Source organism: Semicossyphus pulcher, unplaced genomic scaffold (genome assembly GCF_022749685.1).
Source record: "Semicossyphus pulcher isolate SPU_LCO1_2020_fin unplaced genomic scaffold, fSemPul1.0.p SCAF_13, whole genome shotgun sequence".
NCBI classification, from domain to species: domain Eukaryota; kingdom Metazoa; phylum Chordata; class Actinopteri; order Labriformes; family Labridae; genus Semicossyphus; species Semicossyphus pulcher.
Genome location: NW_027211637.1, coordinates 18,156,309 through 18,177,718, shown reverse-complemented (window position 1 = coordinate 18,177,718; position 21,410 = coordinate 18,156,309). Strand labels below are relative to the sequence as shown.

The 21,410-nt window shown below is 42.9% G+C and overlaps 1 protein-coding gene across 1 annotated transcript in view; it reads right to left on the bottom strand.

The window, feature by feature from the left end:
* The window catches only part of cacna2d3a (calcium channel, voltage-dependent, alpha 2/delta subunit 3a), a 129,936-nt gene that overhangs the window by 26,955 nt on the left and 81,571 nt on the right, over positions 1-21,410 (bottom strand). The window contains exons 12-26 of the mRNA XM_069659573.1: positions 19,430-19,563; positions 17,259-17,276; positions 12,669-12,740; positions 12,242-12,322; positions 11,267-11,341; positions 9,128-9,211; positions 8,965-9,036; positions 8,218-8,279; positions 8,037-8,104; positions 6,205-6,250; positions 5,666-5,763; positions 5,472-5,565; positions 4,524-4,619; positions 4,281-4,402; positions 3,488-3,565 (exon numbers count right to left, since the gene is read on the bottom strand). Coding sequence (XP_069515674.1) covers positions 3,488-3,565; positions 4,281-4,402; positions 4,524-4,619; positions 5,472-5,565; positions 5,666-5,763; positions 6,205-6,250; positions 8,037-8,104; positions 8,218-8,279; positions 8,965-9,036; positions 9,128-9,211; positions 11,267-11,341; positions 12,242-12,322; positions 12,669-12,740; positions 17,259-17,276; positions 19,430-19,563 — 1,200 coding nt within the window. The remainder of the gene's footprint in view (positions 1-3,487; positions 3,566-4,280; positions 4,403-4,523; positions 4,620-5,471; positions 5,566-5,665; positions 5,764-6,204; positions 6,251-8,036; positions 8,105-8,217; positions 8,280-8,964; positions 9,037-9,127; positions 9,212-11,266; positions 11,342-12,241; positions 12,323-12,668; positions 12,741-17,258; positions 17,277-19,429; positions 19,564-21,410) is intronic.

Sequence of the window (21,410 nt, the reverse complement as noted above, 5' to 3'; positions counted from 1 at the left end):
AACTAACGTCACGTAACTTATCCTATTATTTTAAAGGGAATCTGTTTCAAGGGCCCTTTCGTTTATTTTAACATATGTATCGCTAGCTTTGAATCGGCACGCAAAGAATCGGCACGCAAAGAATCTCGAGATACGTTGGGCCGTGAAGGATACACCCGGTGGATCCCGCGAAAAGGAGGATGCATTTGTTGGCGGCATCTGAAGAAGCCTTCGAATTAGGACATCCTTCGACGCACCGCTGTGACGCAATCAGCCTTTAGATACGGCCTTGAAGAATGCAGCCCTTGGATTGGACACAGCTTCTGTCTCCCTGCTTAACGCATGGACACAAGACAATGAAAATGTGTCCTCCTCCAATTTCCTCTAATAATAAACTAACTAATATCTGACGGCTTTTTAGATGAAAAAAAAATAGATTTATTGAGACTACAGTCTACTGACAGGCTGACTTTCCTCTCATGCTAGCATCTAGCTAGCAAAGAGAGGTGCACTGAGCTAAGGGCTAACATGCTAATGTGCTGATGTGTGGATACAGGTTTTAAAATGTCATCATCTTCGTTGAGCGGGTTGCTAATGTTTGTTTTTAGCAAAAATCACACTGTACAGGTTTATTTTATTGAAATTTGCGAGTATTTGTTGATTAACCAAAGTGAGAAGTCTGATTATTTTAACCTTACAACCTTCAGATAAAAAAAACAAGTAACACATTTCTCCCCTTAGACGTTCCTGTTGAATCATTATCACTCATATCAAAATGTCAAAAGACAGAAAATTAGGAAAAAAACACATATTTCTATCTGATTATTATAGATTGTACTGTATATTCTAATAATGTGATTCTTGTGATACATAGAGTTCACTGATATTCTGGTACAAGGGGAATTCTGGGGTATTATGTAATGAAGGTGATTGGTTTATCATATTTGTGTCGCTTGTAAGTAAAATATCACAGAAGGACATTCAGGCAACATAGATAATATTATTTAGATCATATTAAAAATCAGTTTACTGTGTGCATTACAAGCATCCATTATTATTATGTACGTATCGATAGTTGTTCATCAGCAGTTATTTTTAGCTCCCTCTGTGTTGTGTGGATGCACATGAACGTACACAGATTTTTTCGGCTGTGTATATTTCTGCAGCAGACTCTGCACGTGGCTCAGGATGTGACCACAAACCCTGGCGCACACACACGCGCGTGTGTATGTACGCACACGGTAACATTGTGACTCAAGAGATGTCTGCAGGGCCCGTGGTGTGTGATGTCATCAGCCTGTCCTGTTAAGTTAGTGTATTAGCGTATTCACAAGTCTACAGCTCAGTGGAGCGCAGGGCAGTGAAAACTGGCCCTAACCGGCCCACGCTAAATTTGCATTCCAGCCTACATCTCTCCTCCCATCTGACTCTCTTATATAAAATCATCCGCACAGACATCCCCCGATCTGACGAGCACGATCGTCATTACTGTACATCAGCACCCAATGTAACAATTCATGAGGCGTTGTTACTGATTAGTCATCTGGACTGAGGATTTGAGAGAATGATCTGATAACAATAATGATCAATTCAACAGGGTCAGGTCCTTCTGTGGGCTGGTGTGAACTGTGCTGCTTGTGTACCACTCTGATATAAATCCGATGCATAATCTGTGTGTATGTGTGCAGTGGCACCGCACAGATTCTCCCATCTCTGTCCTTCTGCTCCAGTGGTTTCCCCCAGGCCAAGAGTACCCACAATGCAGTGCTTTCATGTCAACGCATCCAGGCACCGTGAAATAATTTCCTCTTTCTGTGCCCTTTTATTTCTTCTCTCATGTTATCAGTGGATTTCCACAAGATTTTCCTCGTTCACCTTTCTTCAGTTTGTCTTTACTCTGTCTGGATTATTTTTCTATGATTCCTTCACTGGCTGTCATCTGTTGAGAGGAGCTCTAACAAAGATAATTATCAGAGCAGAAGTAGTCTTTAATGTGAGGTAAACGCTGTGCTCCACGTTGGGCATTGGTGCATATTTTTGGCAAAGGAAGGCTCGCAACACAGGGCTGTGGTGGTAACCGCATGACCGCAATACCGTGGTTATGTGACGGCAACCGCGGGATGGACCAAGTGACCGTCATCACCGCTTTTTTATTTTTAAATATAGACACAGTGATGTTGCTAGGTACGCGTCCAGCGTCTCTGGTGCATTAAAAGGGGGCGCGGTAAACTCACAATCCTCTTCATTCCATAAAGAACGAAACATTGTGAACAACAAACTTTTTAAAAATCACAGTAATCAGTAAAAGAAACCTGGCTGTCAGAGCACCGCCGCTTCAACCCTCTGCACATCTAGCCCATCACCACGGATTTCATTTCAACAATGATTAATCCACCATTCATGCTGTGTCCACTCATGTCCATGATGTTTTACCGTCTAAGGGACGCTCTGTAGTGAAATAAACTAAACATACTCCGGCACCGTGCTGGGGCGGCGGTTAACCGCCGAACCGCGAGGGGGCGATAGTGTTTCACTGCAGTTAGAACATTTCAGCAGCCGACCATCACAGTCCGATCGCAACACTCTACTTACTGTACACTGTATTTAAATTGTATTTGAAACTTGTGTGAACAAAAGCTGTTAATGTTAAATACAGTGGGAAACTTCCAAAAGGATAAACATATCATCTTTCTGTCATAGCTACTTGAGGAATAGTATTCAGTCAAATACACATGATATACTTTAGTGAATGTTTTTCAATTTCTACACATCACAAGCTGTATTACAAATTTCCGCAGAAAAAATTCCCAACTTCCTATAAGTTTAAAACCTGCCATCTGAACCTGAACTGTACCATTGCAATAGCTATATTATAAAACTAACTGATTACTGGAAGTTATCGAATGCCTCTCGGGGGAGGTGAGTGTCTCATTCCAACTTTCCTGAAGATAATACCATGACAACTGCCAAACAATACCTAAAACAATATCTGTATCTCTATACCGTCCTTCCTCTTCCCCAGTTCTTCTATTATGTCTCTAGTTCCTTTCCTCTGTAACTAAGTTGATGTCAAACAGAACACTATGCACTTCATACCCTCCATCTGCTGATTGCACCATGTTGCATTATATGGGCGTGACATATTTGGGCTCCTGAGTCACCAGGACGTGAGACGAGGCAGGCCACAATGAAATCCTCCAGGCCACAATATGCTTTAAATACACACAGAGGCACAAAAGACATTTATGAAATGGGGTTCTATTAATATATTAAGGCTTAAATACTGCTTATGTTGCACTCAGGGGGCAAGTGCATGCACGAAAAAAGCAGCACATTCAGCGTATGTGGGCAGTGAATGTTTCAACCCAATGAGAGGAAATGAAGTACGGGCAGACGACTGAAGACCAGGAAAATAAAGCCCACATAGCGGAGTCAGAAAGAGAATATTTCAGTCCCTGTCAGTGCAGAAGTGTGTGAGAAAGAAAGAGCCACTTGAGTCCCCACTTACCCGCAGCTATGGGTGATTTCCTCTCATCCAGAAGCTGAATGGCAGTGCTGGCCAATACGACACTCTTGTTTTCTGATCCTACGCCACGCACATGAAAGGAAAAACACACACAGGCACACACATCGAGTTCACATCACAGTCATATCATAATTCTTTATATTAGTGCTGAGCTGACCACAGAGTGATTGGAGAGACACACTGAGTATAAATACCACAGAGTACTATTTCATGGCTGCAGCTAACTGCCACAGTCCTGGGAGGAAAAGTGCATCCAAGGCGAGTCCTCTGAGTAAATAAGAGGCTTTCAGATCACTTGTATTAGCTGGCACTAATGGAAAGCCTGAGGCTCAGGACGGATGAGAACACATTCTCCCTTTGGGAGAGGAACCATTTTTTAGAGACATAGTTAAACTGCACATGCTAGAGGAGCTTGTGTGAGTCTTTTTGCGAGTGTGTGTTCTCGCCAAGTCACTATGGAAAGGGCTGAACGTCTTCCTAACGTATCTGATTTCAACCCACAGCAATCAGTCCTGTCCACAAGAACACAGCCCAGAATTAATAAGAGAGGAAGGGGAGGTGGAGATGCAATGTGAGAAAAATCGACCTAATATGGGTGAAAGAGGAAAAGAGGGGATGGAGGACATTTGTTCATTTCTTATGGCTTTGTTCTGCTCCGTTTTCTTGTAAACCTTCAGACACGAGGTGGTCTATTTTATTATATCTTTCTTCTAAAGGATACTGTGTTACCAAGAAAGAATTGAAATTTTATAACAGAGTGAAATGAGCCTCTAACCTGTGTTGAAAGGCAGCGAGTACACAAATGTTCCAGGAACTTGTTCTGCTGCTCTCTTGTACCACAGGGGAAAGTGATCGGCGTTGAACACCCCCTCTTTGTCTTCAGCTGTCAGGAAGTCTCTTGAAGCAGAGAGAGAACAGAGGCGATGATGATACAGAGGACGCACATACGCATCATAGCTTACGCTCAATGAAATCACAAACAAAGAGGCAAATTAACACATGCACTCAGCATACTTACTGGTTTGTAAGCTCGTCAGGCACCACAAACAGGTTGATTCTGGACAGGCCTGTTCTTGTGCCCAGGTAGGCTATCTCCACTCCTTTATCAGAGTTCCTGTGTAGTGACATAAGATAATAAACATATAGTAATGTCTATTTGTGCGCGATTAGCTTCAGCAAAACAGAACTGAACTTTTAGCCTTCTATTTCTGGTTTTCCTTAAAAGCCCCCCTCCAGTGCAAATCAAGTGTTTAACCTTGTAAAAATCTCCATGTGGTGTTTTTCATGTGCTACAAGACATATCAGGGACAACATAAGCAGTCATCTCCATGGCTGGGCCTGTCTGCTTTTAAACTGCAGTGTACCAAGGACAGGCTGAACAACACGTTTTCAGATTGGCAGGTTTGAGACATCACAAACCTAAGGAGCCAATCCCGTTAATGGACGGGGTGACGCTATGCATATAGTTATGTGCAACCTATGGCGACCACTTCCACGATGCACGAGCCAGCTGTAACCGTCATTTTGCAAAACTCACTACTGACTACTAATGTTAACGTTACTACTACATTTCAAGCTAGCTAAGTTCAAACAAGTTGCCACTAAACGATGGCAGAGACGGGTTTTGTTTTCGCCTGTAATTTTAGGAAAGGAGAAATGTAGTACATAGTGGGCGGGGACTATGCAGGTTCAGGAATCTTACTGAGGGAGAAGGAGGAGATGCCTTGGGAGGATTTTTACAAGGTAATTAAAACATATTTCGCAGAAAAAACAGACACAATTTATTATTTCAAGCAGAGCATTTTATATGTCTTAAAACAAGACTGGAGCTGCTCTTTAACATTTAATGTCTGCAACACTTTCTCTACATAATGCATTTCAGGAAGTAAACTCGGTTTGTGTTTAGTCTTTAAATAAACTTTTTCAACATGAACATGGAAAAGAAAGAGAAGAAGGGGAGACACACTCAGACTTGTTCAGCACGAGGCTCGTCCAGTAGGCCTCCAAAGGTGCAGTCACCACGGCGTCGAAGAGAACCTCCTGCACCAGCTCCTTGTCACCTAACAAGGCAGATGTGTTATTTTTCAACAAACCAGCCACAGAACAGGAGAAATAGTCAATACGCAGAGAGGGGAATTTGGACTGTGTAGTTGAACTAACATTGTAGGTGGGGTTCGTGTCCACTGAGGTACATTTTGATTGCCTCTATCTGGGACAGGTAGCGGTGCTCTGGGTGCTCGTCTGTGTTGCAGTATGTCCTGCAATGTAACAAGAAAGGTCATTGGAAAATGTAACATACATGAAATCTGAGTTTTTAAAAGATTATCAGCCTTGGATTGTAATTAAAACTTAAGCTTGTTTATACAAACCATCTGCTTAGTTACTTTTTTATTGCAAGGCTTCTATGATGCATAAAAGATGAAGTAAAACAAAGGAGGCTACAAGCATTGCTCTGAAAAGCTTCTAATGTGATTTGTTAAGATGTTGGTTCCCAATTCTGGTGACAGAAACCATCAAGTGAAAGTTCCACTGATCCAGAAAATATTCCAGTGATATTACTGTTGTATCAAAGTATGATTTCTTTGATTCCTTAATAAAGGAATTATTTAGCATAAAGTCTAATAACAAAGTGATCTGCATGAGGGATAATGATGATATTATCAGAGCAGAAAAAGGCAGCAGTGTGGATATTCTCTTACCATTCGTCTGCCAGCGCTACATCAGGATGCTCCAAGTCATGAAGTCCTATAATAAAAAAAGACGTGCATATCTCAGACTAAAAAAAGCAAAAGCACTCAATATGAACTCATAATAATAGGGTAAGGCATCTACACCTCAAATGCACACACTCTTAAAAACACACACACAGCAAGGTTGAGAAATGTGTTTTTTGAATGGATGTGACAGGTCTGATGAGATCAGGAAGAGCCAAGTCATGCTCAGAGGTCTCCGTGTGATGGACATGTTTGGAGAAACACACATACACACACACACACACACACACACACACACACCAAAAACGACATGAATATTAACATGCATGAGGCTGGACATGAAAAATAGACACACACACACACACACACACACACACACACACACAGAGGCCGGGGCAGACATACACACTGTAGAGACATGAACAAGTTCAAGGACCCACTAAAAAAATATTTAACTTCCTGTCCAGTCGTGGCTTTCAAGTTCATTATCACTTCATTACTATTAAATGAGGGTGTGTGTGTGTATGTGTGTGTGTGTCTGTGTGAGAGACAAGAAGGAGAAAGAGACTGCAAGCAAAGTAAAATATCAGCTGAGCAGTGTAACTGCGTGTTTTGAGGTACTTGTGAAATACTTGCGTATTACAATGGAGTGCTACTTTATACTAGATAGTATATTTTTATATTCTTTATCAACAGTAATTCAAATATATGTTGACAAGTTACTTGAAAGATTTAGGATTCATATGATCATCTTATAAAATATTACAGCTGTTGCTATTTAAATTAAAAGCTGCTAAACCTCAACCAGCTTCAACTTACATGTTGAAGATGTTAAAGCATTGGTACAAACAATCCAATTATATATCAAATAATGTATATAAAATATCTAAAAGGAACCACTCTGCATGAGAACTTTAACTTGCAATACTTTAGTTATGGTCTTGTGGCTTCATCTATTTCCTGGAAATGCTGGCTTAGCATCCAAGCGAATGGTCGATGCCAACGTCAGCAAAACTCTGTGGCCCTTGATCTTTGTTTTAAAATTGTTTCAACTTCCTTCTTTAAAAAATAAAAAATAAACCTGGTAAAACAATTAATAAGTTCACTATTAGTATAGCAAAGACTAATGTGCTGTTAAAGCTTTAACTAAATTAATAAACTAGCGCAAACAACTCCTTATATGTCTCAGGTAATTAGAAGCCATTATTGAATGTCATTTATTAAGCATCCAGCAAGCTAGCTAGCTAGCTATCTAGCTAGCCAGCTAGCTATCTAGCTAGCCAACTAGTTATCTAGATAGATAGATAGATAGATAGATAGAACTTTATTAATCCTAAGGAAATGACACTGTCACAGCAGCTTTAGTGACAGTTAAGACACCACATCTGACACTGAACATAAAACATTTAGCACATAAAAACTACACATAAAAATACTAAAATAAGTTTCTGGACCAGATTAAAACACGAAAAGATAGCTAAGAAATGTAACAAAAAATGTGTGCAAAAGTGGCTAGTAAAAAAACTCAATATTAATAAACAAATACAGTGCATACATATACAAATGTATGTATATTATGAGCATATGCATAATATCCTTTAATCTATTTCTTACCTCTGTAAAATTCAGAAAGCAGGACATTTACTTGTAATGGAGTTTTACATTATATAACATAGTTTTATATGCAATGCTAATATTTTCTGTTGTACAAATCTGAACCCTACGGTGGCCCTGAAGGTCAAAACACAACATTTCAAAATACATTACACAAAACACATTTTACCAAAGCAGAGAAGGAAAAAGAAAGGATTCCCTACCTTCCTCCACTGTCACATTCCCTCTGAAGAAAAACTTGCCGTGGCCTCTGGTGAGAGCTACCCCCAGACTAAAAATAACAATAGTTCTCTTAACACACATCTCCAGCTTCACCAGCATCTTGTTTTGCAAAGAACACGGGAACTATTGATGCTTTAGCCTTTATAAACTTTGTTCTCTTACCTGAAAGGAGTCCCCTGGATGTCTGTGTAGTAGTAATCATTATGCAACACCAGAACACGTTTCTGAAATGACATAGATTAATGCCTTCCATTACATGCCACAGTAAACAGCTGGCAGTGTGACAGCGGTTATCTGATGTGATTCTCTGCAGTCTGGCTCCATCTAGTGGTGCATGATGTTCCTGCTGGGGTTCACAGTCTGCCACTGACTCTGCAGATGGATGTGTTTGTGCAGCATGTGAGTGTTTGGATAAGGCTTCTGGATATGCATGTGTGTCTACATTAGAGTGTGTGTGCAGATGTGCATTTACATACTAAACGCTTAATAGTCAGGGTTATGTAAAATGCTCTTTACTAAGCTTTGAAAATGCAAAGTGCACACACACGCACACAGACACACACACACCTGAATGCCTCTCTCTCTCTCTCTCTCTCTCTCTCTCTCAGATAGGCAAGTCGTAAAAGAGAATCATTGGGCTGCTGTCTCTCTCCCGTATTCAGCAACATGTGCTCGGTGGAGATAAGGGGCTCACACACACAGACAGACACACACCCATGCATGCAGAGCAAACAAAATCTGAAAACAAAATCCCCAAGTCAATCCTGAACATCGCTGTGCCGAGTGTAACAACCCCTTGGCAGAGTGGATTCTCCCTGCTGAGTATTTTCTCTGGCACACCCTTTGGGACCGTCACAAAACTTCTCCTTCATGTGTGTTTGTGCATATTTTAAACGTTCAGTTCCTCACCCCTTTGTCAACGCTCTTCTTCACCTCTATGGAGAAGGTCCCTGTCTTTCTGTTGACCATGGCATTTCTCAGCTAGAAGCACAAAGCACAGAGCAAATCTCAAACATCAGAGTCAGAGGTGTAGCGCAACAATGTTAAATGTAGATGAACACAAGGGTCTCACTGCGTCTTCCTTGTCCTCCCATTCCACCTCGGACAGATCCACACTGCTGTAGTTTGGCTTCCTTCGCTTCTTGCCATCGCCATACTGCACACACAGGCCCATGTAAACACACGTATGCACATACAGAGAGACTAAACAACATGAAACACAAGGAGAATTCTGCAGCGCACAGGGACCATAACTACAGATTGATTTGTTTATAAATTAGTCATTAGTCTCTTGTTTACGAACTATTATTATGCCATAAAAAAGAACAATGGAAAAGAGTTCTTAAAATTTTCCAGAGCGCAAGGAGACATTTGTAGAAGAAATTTTGTTTAAAACCATGCAAGGACATGCACGTTATTTTTGAAGCTAAAAGCAGCAATCAAATGACAAAAGATAACACACATAAGTAATTTATTTTCTGTCAGGACAGGACACAGAAAGCAGGGGGAAACGCCTGCTCTGTTCATAGGAAAAATAAATCTACTGGAACCTTGAAAGCTCACTGTAAACTTTATATTTATTATTTTTATTTGTACAGAAACAGTTACCGTTAAAAACAAGGTGGGATTTTACAAGAGGTTACATGCTGTAAATGGTTCTTGGCAGGGAGCACCAACTTCCTGTAGTCTTTTTGGAACCTTAGGTTGTGAAAGTCAGGCTAAGTTAGGCCTATAGTCTCTTTGCGGTATCCCAACACTCTATGGACAGATATGTAAGGGATAATGTATAGTGAGCAGGTTGTTATCAGGGAATGGAACAGGGCCTTTTTCTGTCTCCTCACTGTCGGAGTCTGTCGACATTTTCTTTTCCATTCACCGTCTTTAAACACCCCTGTATCTCGTTTTGTGTTCCGTTTAATCATTACTTCATGTTCCGTCTTCAGTTTTGTAGATCTCCCTGTCGTACCCTTCAGTTTTTGCGACCATTAACCTTTATTAATTTCTCGCCACTGTTTTCGTCTCTTTTCTTTTTTCCCTCTGTAAACAGACCAACGTCAAATTTACCGGACTTCTTTCGGTGGATTGATATGATTACAGTTCGTCCTCCGGGTTGTGTGATTAGAGCCCGATCCCTAGCAACAGTCTGTTCTTCATAGCAACGGTATGTTATCAAGAAATAACAGACCTCGGAATGCCGTGATTAACCATTTAGAATCAAGTATTTAACACAGCCATGTAATACGAGGGTGGTATTGATCTTTTAACCTTACTCTAGCTAGAAATAAAATATATTTTAATGCCACATTTTAAAATTCTTTTAGAAGCGACTGTTTTGTTGCAGCATTATACCAGAAGTGGCAACTTGTATTCTGCATATTAAGTGTAATTCAGCTTATTTTTAGAGTGGGATTTTAAGTGTATTTGGGGTTCATTTGTCATTTAAGTTTAAAAAAAATCATAAGCAATACTCTGTAGCTACCAGGCTAACCTTGTTTGATGGGCATTAAATAAAGATGGCAGAGGCCAGAGTATTGGGCGTATCCATGATGTGTCGTATATGTGTAAACTGTATGTGTGTACTTTCTGCCTCTCCATTCATCTGTCAGCGAGGACAGCCTCCCACCCCTCATTAGTTGTTAAGCACTGTTCATTAACATCTTTAATTAGCCCACTATTAAACCATCTGTCTGTCTGTCTGTTCTCTCTTCTCCTCCATGTCTGCTCTCCTCTCATCCCTCCGTATCTCTCCATTCTCATCCGGTGTTGCCACCTGCTTTGTCACCCTGCACCTTTTCTCACGTTAAGCAGGTTCCTCGCTCTCCTCCCTCTCTGCACTCTCTCCCCTCATCCTCTTGTGAGAGGAGTGAGTGAGTACAATAGAGTTAATCACAGCCATTCAGAAGCTGTATCTCTGTCTATTCACGGCACAGCGGAGGCCTGGAACACACTCCTCTCATCTACATACCACCTCGCAGCCAACACGCGCTCACCGCACGGCACACAGAGCACCCACATACAAATTTTCGATGTCAGTCGGTATCTCAAGGTGACGAGAAATCAGTAATTGACTTGATATGAAAGGTAGTATTCCTCAGTTGCGTGTACAAAATAAATTAATACATTTGAACTTCAATCTCTGGATTGTTATGATAATAAGCTTCACACTCGGTGAACTTGTTACAGAGCGTCTGATTCTGGAGGTAATACTCACAAGTGGACGTAGATCTGGATGGGTGAGGATGTAGCCGTTGTTGGTGATTGCAAAGGCGTAGCCGTGAATGCCCAGCTAGGAGGATACACACATACACACACACACACACACACACACACACACACAAACACGCAAACACACACAGAACGGATGCATGAGAAATCTGTGCCTAATTATAAGTAGGGGATAATCAAGCTCTTTGTCGTTTTTCCTGGCTGCATCTTTGTCTTTGTGGTGAAACTAACAGACAGCACAATGCAAGAGGATGACGGTATTCATCCATGTCCAGACAAATAAAACACTTTGAAATGTCAAAACATCACACCCAGCCGAGTTTCAAAAGTACAACTGACATAAATCAGCGCAAGGGAGGTGGCTGGAGACACTGTAATAATGCATTAGTACTCATAGGGAATCATTTTCTTGTCATCGATGGAATTGAGGAAGGAGCCGTGAATAATCAGCGTCAAAAATTCAACAATACCTCTGATTTATTTGCTTCAGGGTTTGGCATTCAATTACGGCACTGTGGAGTTCAGCTTGCGTGAGGGTTTGATGCATAGACTGTATAGAAGAAGAACAACATGACAGTTCCCTAAAAGTGAAGCCAAAATATCTCTATCGCCCCCTGCTGACTGGCTGCAGTATAGGTCATAAAGCCCGCCTCCTTAATGTTAACAGATGGGACATGAGTCTAACTATAAAATCAAAATACCAGTGTTTTGGTTAACGGAAGTGGCTATGGCGGCCGATCCCTACTGTGCACCTCTGGCTCCAAATGACGTCACCATCACAAGATGGCGGCGTCCATCACAAGGCTATTCTGGCTCCAATTTCATACAATGATAGCAGATGGAGACGCGTCGTCCATCTATCTATACAGTCATTGGTTTGATGCTATAGAAGGGTTTGTTATAAAGCCACTGAAATCTGTTCATATATGTGGAAATAAGTGATTGATGTTGGGAGTTGTACCTTATACTTGGGGATGGCTTTGAGCAGCTCGGAGACAGGCACGTCCGTCCCAACCACCCCCAGGAGGATGCCTCGGTTTCTCTGGAAGCAGGCACATCACAAGTTTTGCTTAGTTGCATTTGAAAGGTTACTTACATAACTCGGCTGCTTACAGATCCACGATTATTAAAAAAGAAAATGTCAATCTATGTATATTTATTCAAACAGTGACGCTCGGCTGTATCCTAATTTATGGACTCCAATCAAACTGAAATTAGTTCATCCAGTGTGAAAATAATCAACCATTATTTCGTAATTTCTGTCTCAAATGCTATTTCCTTTTAAGTTATGCATAAGTAACTGCACAGATTTTTAAACAGACATTTAAACTGCAAGTTTGTTGGAGAAAGTTGGGGGAAGATAAATGCGACACCGTTTGTGCACTTACGGTCTCGTTCTTGGTACTGAACACCGGCATTGCCACCGTGGTCATCAGAACCGGGCCTTGACCATCGTCCAGCTGTGTGTCACGAGAGAAACACAGAGAATGATGGCAATTAAGAGGGCGAGAGAGAGAAAGAAGGAGGAAGGGGAAAAGAGGAACGCTCATGATGAAACATTATACAAGAGAAACGTACACATTGCACGGCGTCATGCACATTACATGAATCATCCTGATTGGTGACACTCAGTGAGTGATTATCTCAAGCTGCGTAGCACACGCTCCTTAAGTAAAGAACCTGATAGGACTCCTGCAGCAGCCCGAGTCATATTATCTTCTTGAGAGACCTACAAAAACTTCCATGACATGTTTTATTCATGTTGATTATTTGCCTTAAAATGTGTTCAATCACAGCCTGCCTTTGATGTCTCGCAGAATAAGCTCATCCAAAGGCAGCGCTGCTAGTTTGAATCTGGGTATCTTCCCTCCCTAAAGACTGCTGGAATAATTATGATATTTATCTTTCCAGCGGCTGTCTGTATCTGACGATGATCCATTAGAGATGAAAGCTCCACTCTGTTATGAAGATACTGAAGGGAGGCTTCCCACTCGGCAAAAAAAGGGGTCTGACCTTGTCTAATCAGAAGAGTGTCTAAATATCAGTCAATCGTGCTGGTTGTGTGTGAGTTAACCAAAGTCATTATGGGTAATATCCAGGATTTTCTTAGGTTAGATGTGAAAAGGAACATACATCATGCCACATGTGATCTGTTTGTGCTGCAGCAATCAATAAAGCACTATTACGTTACATTGACTTAAATAACAGATGCTTTTTCTTCAGGAACTCCTCCTAACTGAGCACACACACACTGCACACTCTCCTTCCCCCTTTACCTCCAGTAATAACAGGTAATGACAGGAAACTACTAGCATCCATTCTGTGTCTCTCAGACACTGACAAAAAAGGGGAATTGGTGACCTGAGCTCAGACAGCTGGTAATAGCAATCCAGGATGTAGTATTAGACATCAAAGGGAGAACAAAGCACACATAAGTACAGCTGCTGTAACAATGGAGGGCCGTGCTGCTGGAGTACGGGATCGATCAAAGGACGGGGAAGAAGGAGCAGAGGCTCATCTAAAAATACTGAATCTATTTCCAGGCTCAGGTGTAAGGGATCATATATCAACGCTCTGCAAACGTACGGACTGACATTTAGTGTTTGTCCGTGAACTGTTGTTGAGCAGTCACATGAAATATGTACTCTTTGTACTCCAAAACTCAGCCATAACATTATGACCACTGACAGGTTTAGTAAATTACACTGATTATCTTGTTACAATGTCCCCTGTCAGTGGGTGGGGTACGTTAGGCAGCAACATTTTGTCCTTGAGGTTGATGTGTCGGAAGCAGGAAAAGTGGGCAAGCGCAAGGATGTAAGCGACTATGACAAGGTCCAAATTGTGATGGCTAGACGACAAAATCTTTAGCTCTTGTGGGGTGTTCACGGTCTGCAGTGGTCAGGACCTACCAAAAGTGGTCCAAGGAAGGAACACCAGTGAACCGGGGACAGCGCCAAGGCTCATTGATGCACATGGGGAGCGAAGGCTGGCCCTTGTGGTCCGACAGAAGAGCTATTGAAGCTCAATTCTAAGCTTAATCCAAAAGGCAACTGGACTTGGTTGAAGTTCTTGAAGAGGTTTCACCAGTTTTCACCAGAGGCTTCTTCAGTTAGAAACTGACTGGTGGACGGAGCTAGAAATATACCACCAGTCAGTTTAGAAGTGAAGAAGCCTTTCGGATAAGAGGTGAAACGTCTTCAAGAACTTCAACCAAGCCCAGTTGCCTTTTGGATTAAGCTTAGAATTGCCATGACCTGGATGACTGAGAACCTTCACAGACATACTGCAGCTCAAACTGCTTAAAACTTCCGGTTCGGATAGAAAGGTGTCAGTTTGGGCAATGTACTGCTGGGAAACCTTGGGTCCTGCCACTCATGTGGATATTACTTTGACCCGTACCACCTACCTAAACATTGTTGCAGACTAAGTACACTCCTTCATGTAAACAGTATTCTCTAATGGCCTCTAGTGGCCTCTTTCAGCAGAATGATGCGCCCTGCCACACTGCAACAATGGTTCAGGAATGGTTTGAGGAACACAACGAGTTCAAGGTGTTGACTTCGGCCTCCAAACTTCCCAGATTTCAATCCAATCGAGCATCTGTGGGATGTACTGGACAAACAAGTCCAATCCATGGAGGCCCAACCTCACAACTTACAGGACTTAAAGGATCTGCTGCTAACGTCTTGGTGCCAGCACACCTTCAGAGCTCTAGTGGAGTCCATGCCTCGACGGGTCAGGGCTTTTTTGGCGGCAAAATACCTACACGATATTAGGCAGGTGGTCATAAAGTTGTGGCTGATTGGTGTATATGTGCATTTGTTGAGAATCAGGCTTGCCCGGCTGCTCTGGGAAATGATACTGTAATTAAGCAGATAACAAGAGCTGCATGAAAAAGGGCGGCCAACACCTGCATCTGTTGGACTCAAAGCCAAAAGGAAAAAGCCTTGAACCTGTCCTCCAACATGACCATGCCCCAAGTCCCAACAGGACTGCTCTGTATCTAGAATTTGACTTATCATACACGACCTCTCATCCAAGGTCAGAACTCACTCGCACAAATTCGGGCCAATTCTGCATCATCATTGCCTCTGCGGCTTGATCTGCATCAGTCACAGCTAATGGGCTGTGGAAGTCCTTTCCCCCCGCTGTGGGTCAGAGAATAAAAAAAGAATACACACTCGCTCCCCGCTGACACAAATACCCACACATACTCGCACACTCGTACCCCTCAGAGGGCTCACACACACCACACACCCCTGCCCCGTGTTTGGTGTCTCATAGGACACCTCGTAATCTAGGTTGCGGTGACAAATTGTGTTCTGGTGGACAGGGTGACCCTTGTTACCTGGGAGAGCAGGTTTTAATGATGTAGGTGTTTGTAAGCAGGGATGCCAAAGCCCGCTGTGAGATCCTGTGGGAAGACGAACACACACCCAAAGCGGAGAAGAGCTAGCGTCCAAGTTTTTTGGACACACCGATTTTTTGGGGTATAAATATGGAAGCTCAATCAATGTTTACACTACGGCTTTTAAATCGTGGAGTGTAACTTTTTGAAGAGCTTACTGCTTCAATTTGTCGCCTAAAACTGCTCCCAGCTTTTCCATTTGTCTGTCTTCATGCTTTACCAAATATCAGTCCTTTTCTTTGAACTTCAGAGCACAAACCTTTCCTCAACCCCGCATCCTTCTTTACATTATCTCCCCTACTTCCCCCGATATCCTTTCTCTTTAATTTCCTAACCTTCTTTTCTCGCACCGCTCTCCAATCTCCACCTCCTTCCACCCCGCCCCATCCTCCCTGAGCTCTAGTGTCAGTTCATCCGACAGAGTGGGAAACAAAGCCAAATGAGGCGGAGAATGATGGATGAAGCTGGGGGAGACGAAGGAGAGGAGGGAGAGGGAGCAGAAGAGGAGGGAAGAAGACAGGTGGGGGGGCTGGAGAGGGAGAAGTGAAAAAGAGGAAGCAGGAGGAGATGCACTGGGTGAAAAGATTATTGGGAGGGATGCAGAGGAGAGGAGGAAGGGCGCATCTGGAAAGATGATACACATCAGCCCTGCACGGATGCTCATCACTTTCTGAACACTGAGCCAATCCCAGGAGTTTTGCTAACTTCTTATCAGACACTATCACCATGTGTGTGTGTGTGTGTGTGTGTGTTTCTGTCACTGTCTGCTTACTATCAGAGCACCCAGACCAGAGCTGTGCCGGGGTGATTACATGCAAAGACGCAGCGCAGATTCCTTGCTAATCCCAATTATCATGTCTGACAATATGATATCTATTTCTGCTTGGATGTCAATAAGCTCGGGTCTATCACACTAACAGTACGGTGTCAAACATATGGCCTGCCAGCTGTCTAATGGGACTGCCCGGCCAATCTTCTGCTCCACCGTCATCATTGTTATTATCATAGAGCTGCTTATCTCGACCCACACACGATTCATAAAACAGTGAAAACGATAAAAAGGCATCAGAACAGATCATCCCGCCAGTCATTAGAGGCTATTGGATTTTCACCCAGAAGATAACAAACCAGCTTATTCTGGAGATTTCTACTGAAACAAACAAAAACAGGCAATCTTGTTTTCACACCAAAACCACACAGGCGAAAAAATGTAGCCTCACATTTACACACATGGTCACGCAGCCAGCCCCCGGAGACACTGGCGAAGCACGGCCGACACAGCATCACCAATGATCAATGAGTGTGTGCAACAGACGTGAAGAGAGCGATCAGCTGGACCGATGACCACCACAAGCATGGTTTGAATCAGGAGGTTGTTGAGCGACATACGACACCGACACACAGAAAAAAATGCCATGGGGTCAGTATGGTGGTTAGTTCACCCAAAATTACATCACCTTGCTGAGATCAGGGACCAGAACGCACATGCACATGAAATGCACGAGAACACACACCAGGCCTCGACACAACACAATACAGCGATGACCTCACATCAGGGATTTTTTACCTTTTGTGCTTGGGGGAGCTATAAGGAACAGATTAAAGGAGGAAGGGAGGAAAGAAAGGGTCAATATATTTGCGGGTTGAAGTGTGCAAAAGCCTTTTAGTGCAGTTTCCGCTTTGCCAGCACCAGTGGGCGCGTAAAATCCACCGCCATCGACTTCAAACTTTAAAAACAGTCTCTGTGTCAAGAGAGGAGAACTTTATGGCTGGGAGGGTCACAGCAGAGGAAACAACACTTAAGCTGTTAGTGTTGAGTCAGTGTTGGCTGGATATACTCTGACTGTGATAAATGGAGGATAATGAGGGCAGAGAGAGAGAAAGAAGCAGAGGAAGACAGAAAAAGGTAAAACCTGAGGGTCGCAGAGGGAACTCCACTATCTCTTCAGTATCTAATCTTTGCAGAAATGGTGGAGGACAAATGTGTCAGTCTATTGTGTGTATATTATGAATAGCAGAGGATCCTTAATTGTGTTTTAGAGATGATAATGCCAGAAAGACACAATACAAAGCAAAGTAAAAGTAAAAACGTGCGTGTGCAGTTTTTCCACTTTTAAACGATGTGAATGTGTGCGTTTCAGGTCGGGGCATGAGGTTGAGATATCAGCGACTAATTCACCAATGTGCCCCTTTATGTTCTACTAAAGCTACACAGCTCCCAAACACACACAGGAGGCTCATTCACTTAATGGTTCCATCTGCTGCACACGCACACACACAGTCACACAGTCAGACACACAGAGAGGCGAAACACATCGTAAGAGCCCTTCCTGGATTAGATCAATACTATTCTCCTTTGGATTGTATAACTCAAAAGATCTTGGACATGCACATGTACTTGAACACAAGCTTAAACAAAGTGCATTATGGGTAAAGTTTTCTAAGTAGAGTTAGGCCACGTCTACACGTACACAGGTATTTTTCAGAGTTTTTACCTCTTTTGTTCCACCCCCCCCAAAAAACCCAGTCCACACAAGCACAGTTCCCGTTCAACAGAAAACGTAAAACAGAACAGAAACGCTGTCATGAGGATGCCACACCAACAGGCAGCGATATAACCCGGTCATGCACAGAAGAAAAAGAAAATCACGGCCAATCAAAAGTCTGAAAAAATCTATTGACGGAAGACTACCTGGTGGGCTGCAATACAAACACCCCTGTTCCTCAGTATAGTGGACGAGTAACTGTGCATATACAGTATGTGTAAACCATGGCTGTATATATAGATTGATGATACATCTCCATCTGCTCTCATTGTACGGAATTGATGCCAAAATAGCCCCCGTGATAGGAGCTGCTATATTGTGATGGTGACGTCATTTGGAGTCAGAGTCTGCACAGTAGAGATCAGCGGGTGGAGTCATTTCTGCTAACCAAACACACACACTTAAACTACGGTGAAAAACAGCAAAGATCCCGCACGTTGCCGTATTTAACAGCAGAAAAGTTTCTTTGTGTTGGTCTGAAGCAAACGTTCACAGATATGTAAACTTCAATGACTGCAGTGATTGTTTTAGTTAGTCTCCTCTCGATGGGCTGCAGGAGCCGTATTTGTAAACAGAGCTGTCAATCATCCTTTTTACAGCACCAATTTACTAATTAAAAATTAACTGGTGTGTATTTTGTTTTTATAGTTTGACTCATGTCCCTTCTGTTAACATGGAGGAGGCGGGCTTTATGACCTATACTGCAGCCAGTCAGCAGGGGGCGCTAAAATGTTATGGCTTCACTTTTAAGAAGCTGTCATGTTGTCCATCAACATGGAAGAAGTCATGTTAGCAAGGTTAGAAGCATCACTGTTTTTGTTATGTTTGCAAGGAATGTCGCCTCGTTTGTGACGCCTCATAAAGGAGATAACGGCGCACAGCCTGACGTCACGAGCCAAAAACGCCATTTTCCCCCTTTTACACATCTCCGTGGAAACAATGTTTCAAAAAGTCTTCACCCTTTTACAAAACATCCGTTTTCAGTGACCTATAATGCCGTTTGTGTGTGGACAGAAGGCCGAAACACAGAGAATAACTAGGTTTTGAAAAATACCCGTGTACGTGTAGACATGGCCTTAGATGAAATCTGTAAAAACGGCCACACTACTAAACACAGTGTGATTGTGTGTGGTGAGCGAGCTCTGCGGGAAGTGAAGTCCAGTACCATGTAGGAGCGGTAGAGTTAACTCACGGTGCTATCGATGTAGGCCTCAGTCCACACCGTGTCGTGCTCCTGATCGATCACCTTTGGACGACTCAGCACGTGGAGATACTCCATCACGTTCTCCTGCACATCTGCCAGCGTGGAAATCTGAGTGAAGTAGCCTGTCGAGCAGAGAGAGGACGAGAGAAACGAGGATGTATTATTTTACTGATATGCTTCCAGACAAAGAAGAGGTGAACAGGTTTAGTCTCTTCAATCACTATGCTTCCCCGAAACAGAGACTTCAAAATGCTGTCACTTTGCAGCAAACGCCACATCTAATATCAGCTTGGCTTTATAATCTTTTCCAAGCCATCGCTCCCATTTCATACACCAAAGCCGGGGAATTACATCTGGAATACAGTACGATAGGCGGCAGATATTTGCTCGATGAAGCAGATGGAAACCTAGCGTCATGTATGAGTAATAGCTTAAGAATTCCCTGCAGTGATGTACACGTGAGAGCGAAGCAGCATGGGTTTGTGAATGGGTAAGTGGTATGTAAATGCGTCGAGAAAAAAAACACGATCTCAGTTAAACCAAATGTGTTGCCATTTCCTAAGATGGTAATGCAGCCATTATGATGCTAATGTGCATGTGCAGGAGGGAATGTACTGTTATCTCAGCAGGGGGACAGAGAAAGGAGGAGAAGAAGAGAGGGAATCAGGACAACCGTAAGACAGAAGCAGAGAGAGAGGAGGAGAAGTGACACAGAGAATATGGGGGGAAAGAGAGAGACCACGCCATTTCCAGTCAACCGTAACAACAGCAAACTGCTTCCATCACCGTGAGGCAGTCAAGGAGAAAATCATAGCTGGAGGAAACAGATTTCGGGGTCATCGTTCCCGGCAACGACCTTTACTCCACAGGGAAGAGAAGTGTCTAGACATACTACACGGATCAATGAGGGAAGCCAAGTATCCGCCGAATAACTAAGAAAGGGGATTTATTGTTGATAAACTAATTCTAAATAGAAAAGAAGTTAAAAATAAGAACTAAAAAGAGGCTAAATCTAATTTTTTACACACGGGAGGCATCGAAAACCACACAATGAGTGCAGGCACCAAAGCAACAAGAATGCACTTGACCCTGAACTTGACCTGGAAGTGAACCTTGACAGATTCCCCCTTTTCATCCTCAGAGACATTCAGGTGCAGCTATTATTCCAGCAGACAGTACAATGACACACACACACACACAGACTGGCTTCACACACAAAGCAAGCAGCCTCAGTCTAACTGCAATCGTTCATCACAGTGTGAGTGAAGAATGACTGCTCCCTCTGGAAGTCTGAGGGCGTCCTTCGGGCTGAGCCGCCGGGGGGCCGGTGAGATGAGAAAAAAAATGAATGCTCCTCGCCTTCGGTGACACGGTACACCTGTCGCACATACAGGACAGGACAGCCACAGTCAGGAGGAGAGCATTAATATATTTCTAAAGGACCTTGGTTTGGGTGATATGTAAGCAAAAATACAGATGAAGGTGTCCCAAACATGAAAATAACGGATGAAAAAAGTCAGGATGTAAGGCAACATTTCCCTGAGGTTTTGTTAGATATTAGCATGATAGCACCCCTAACACTGCAAACGTGTCAGCTGCACACTTACTCTTCCTTGCAAAGATGCTCTCTTGGACTGAGATCTGGTGGCTAAAGAGGCTATTTGAGTGTAGTGGACTAATTTCATGTCCAAGAAACCAGTTTGAGATGATGTGAGCTTTATAGCATGTCGTGTTATCCTGCAGGAAGTAACCATATCAACATGAGTCCTCTGTTGTCATGACGTGATGGACATGTAACAATACTCAGGTCGGCTGTGGTGGTTTAAAGATGCTCATTGGGTGCTAAGAGGCCTGAAGTGTGCCAAGAAAATAACCCCTGCACCATTACACCACCACCAATGTTGGTACAAGGCAGGATGGATCCATGCTTCCATGTCTATATGCACAGATAGAAGTCCATTCCTTGGCC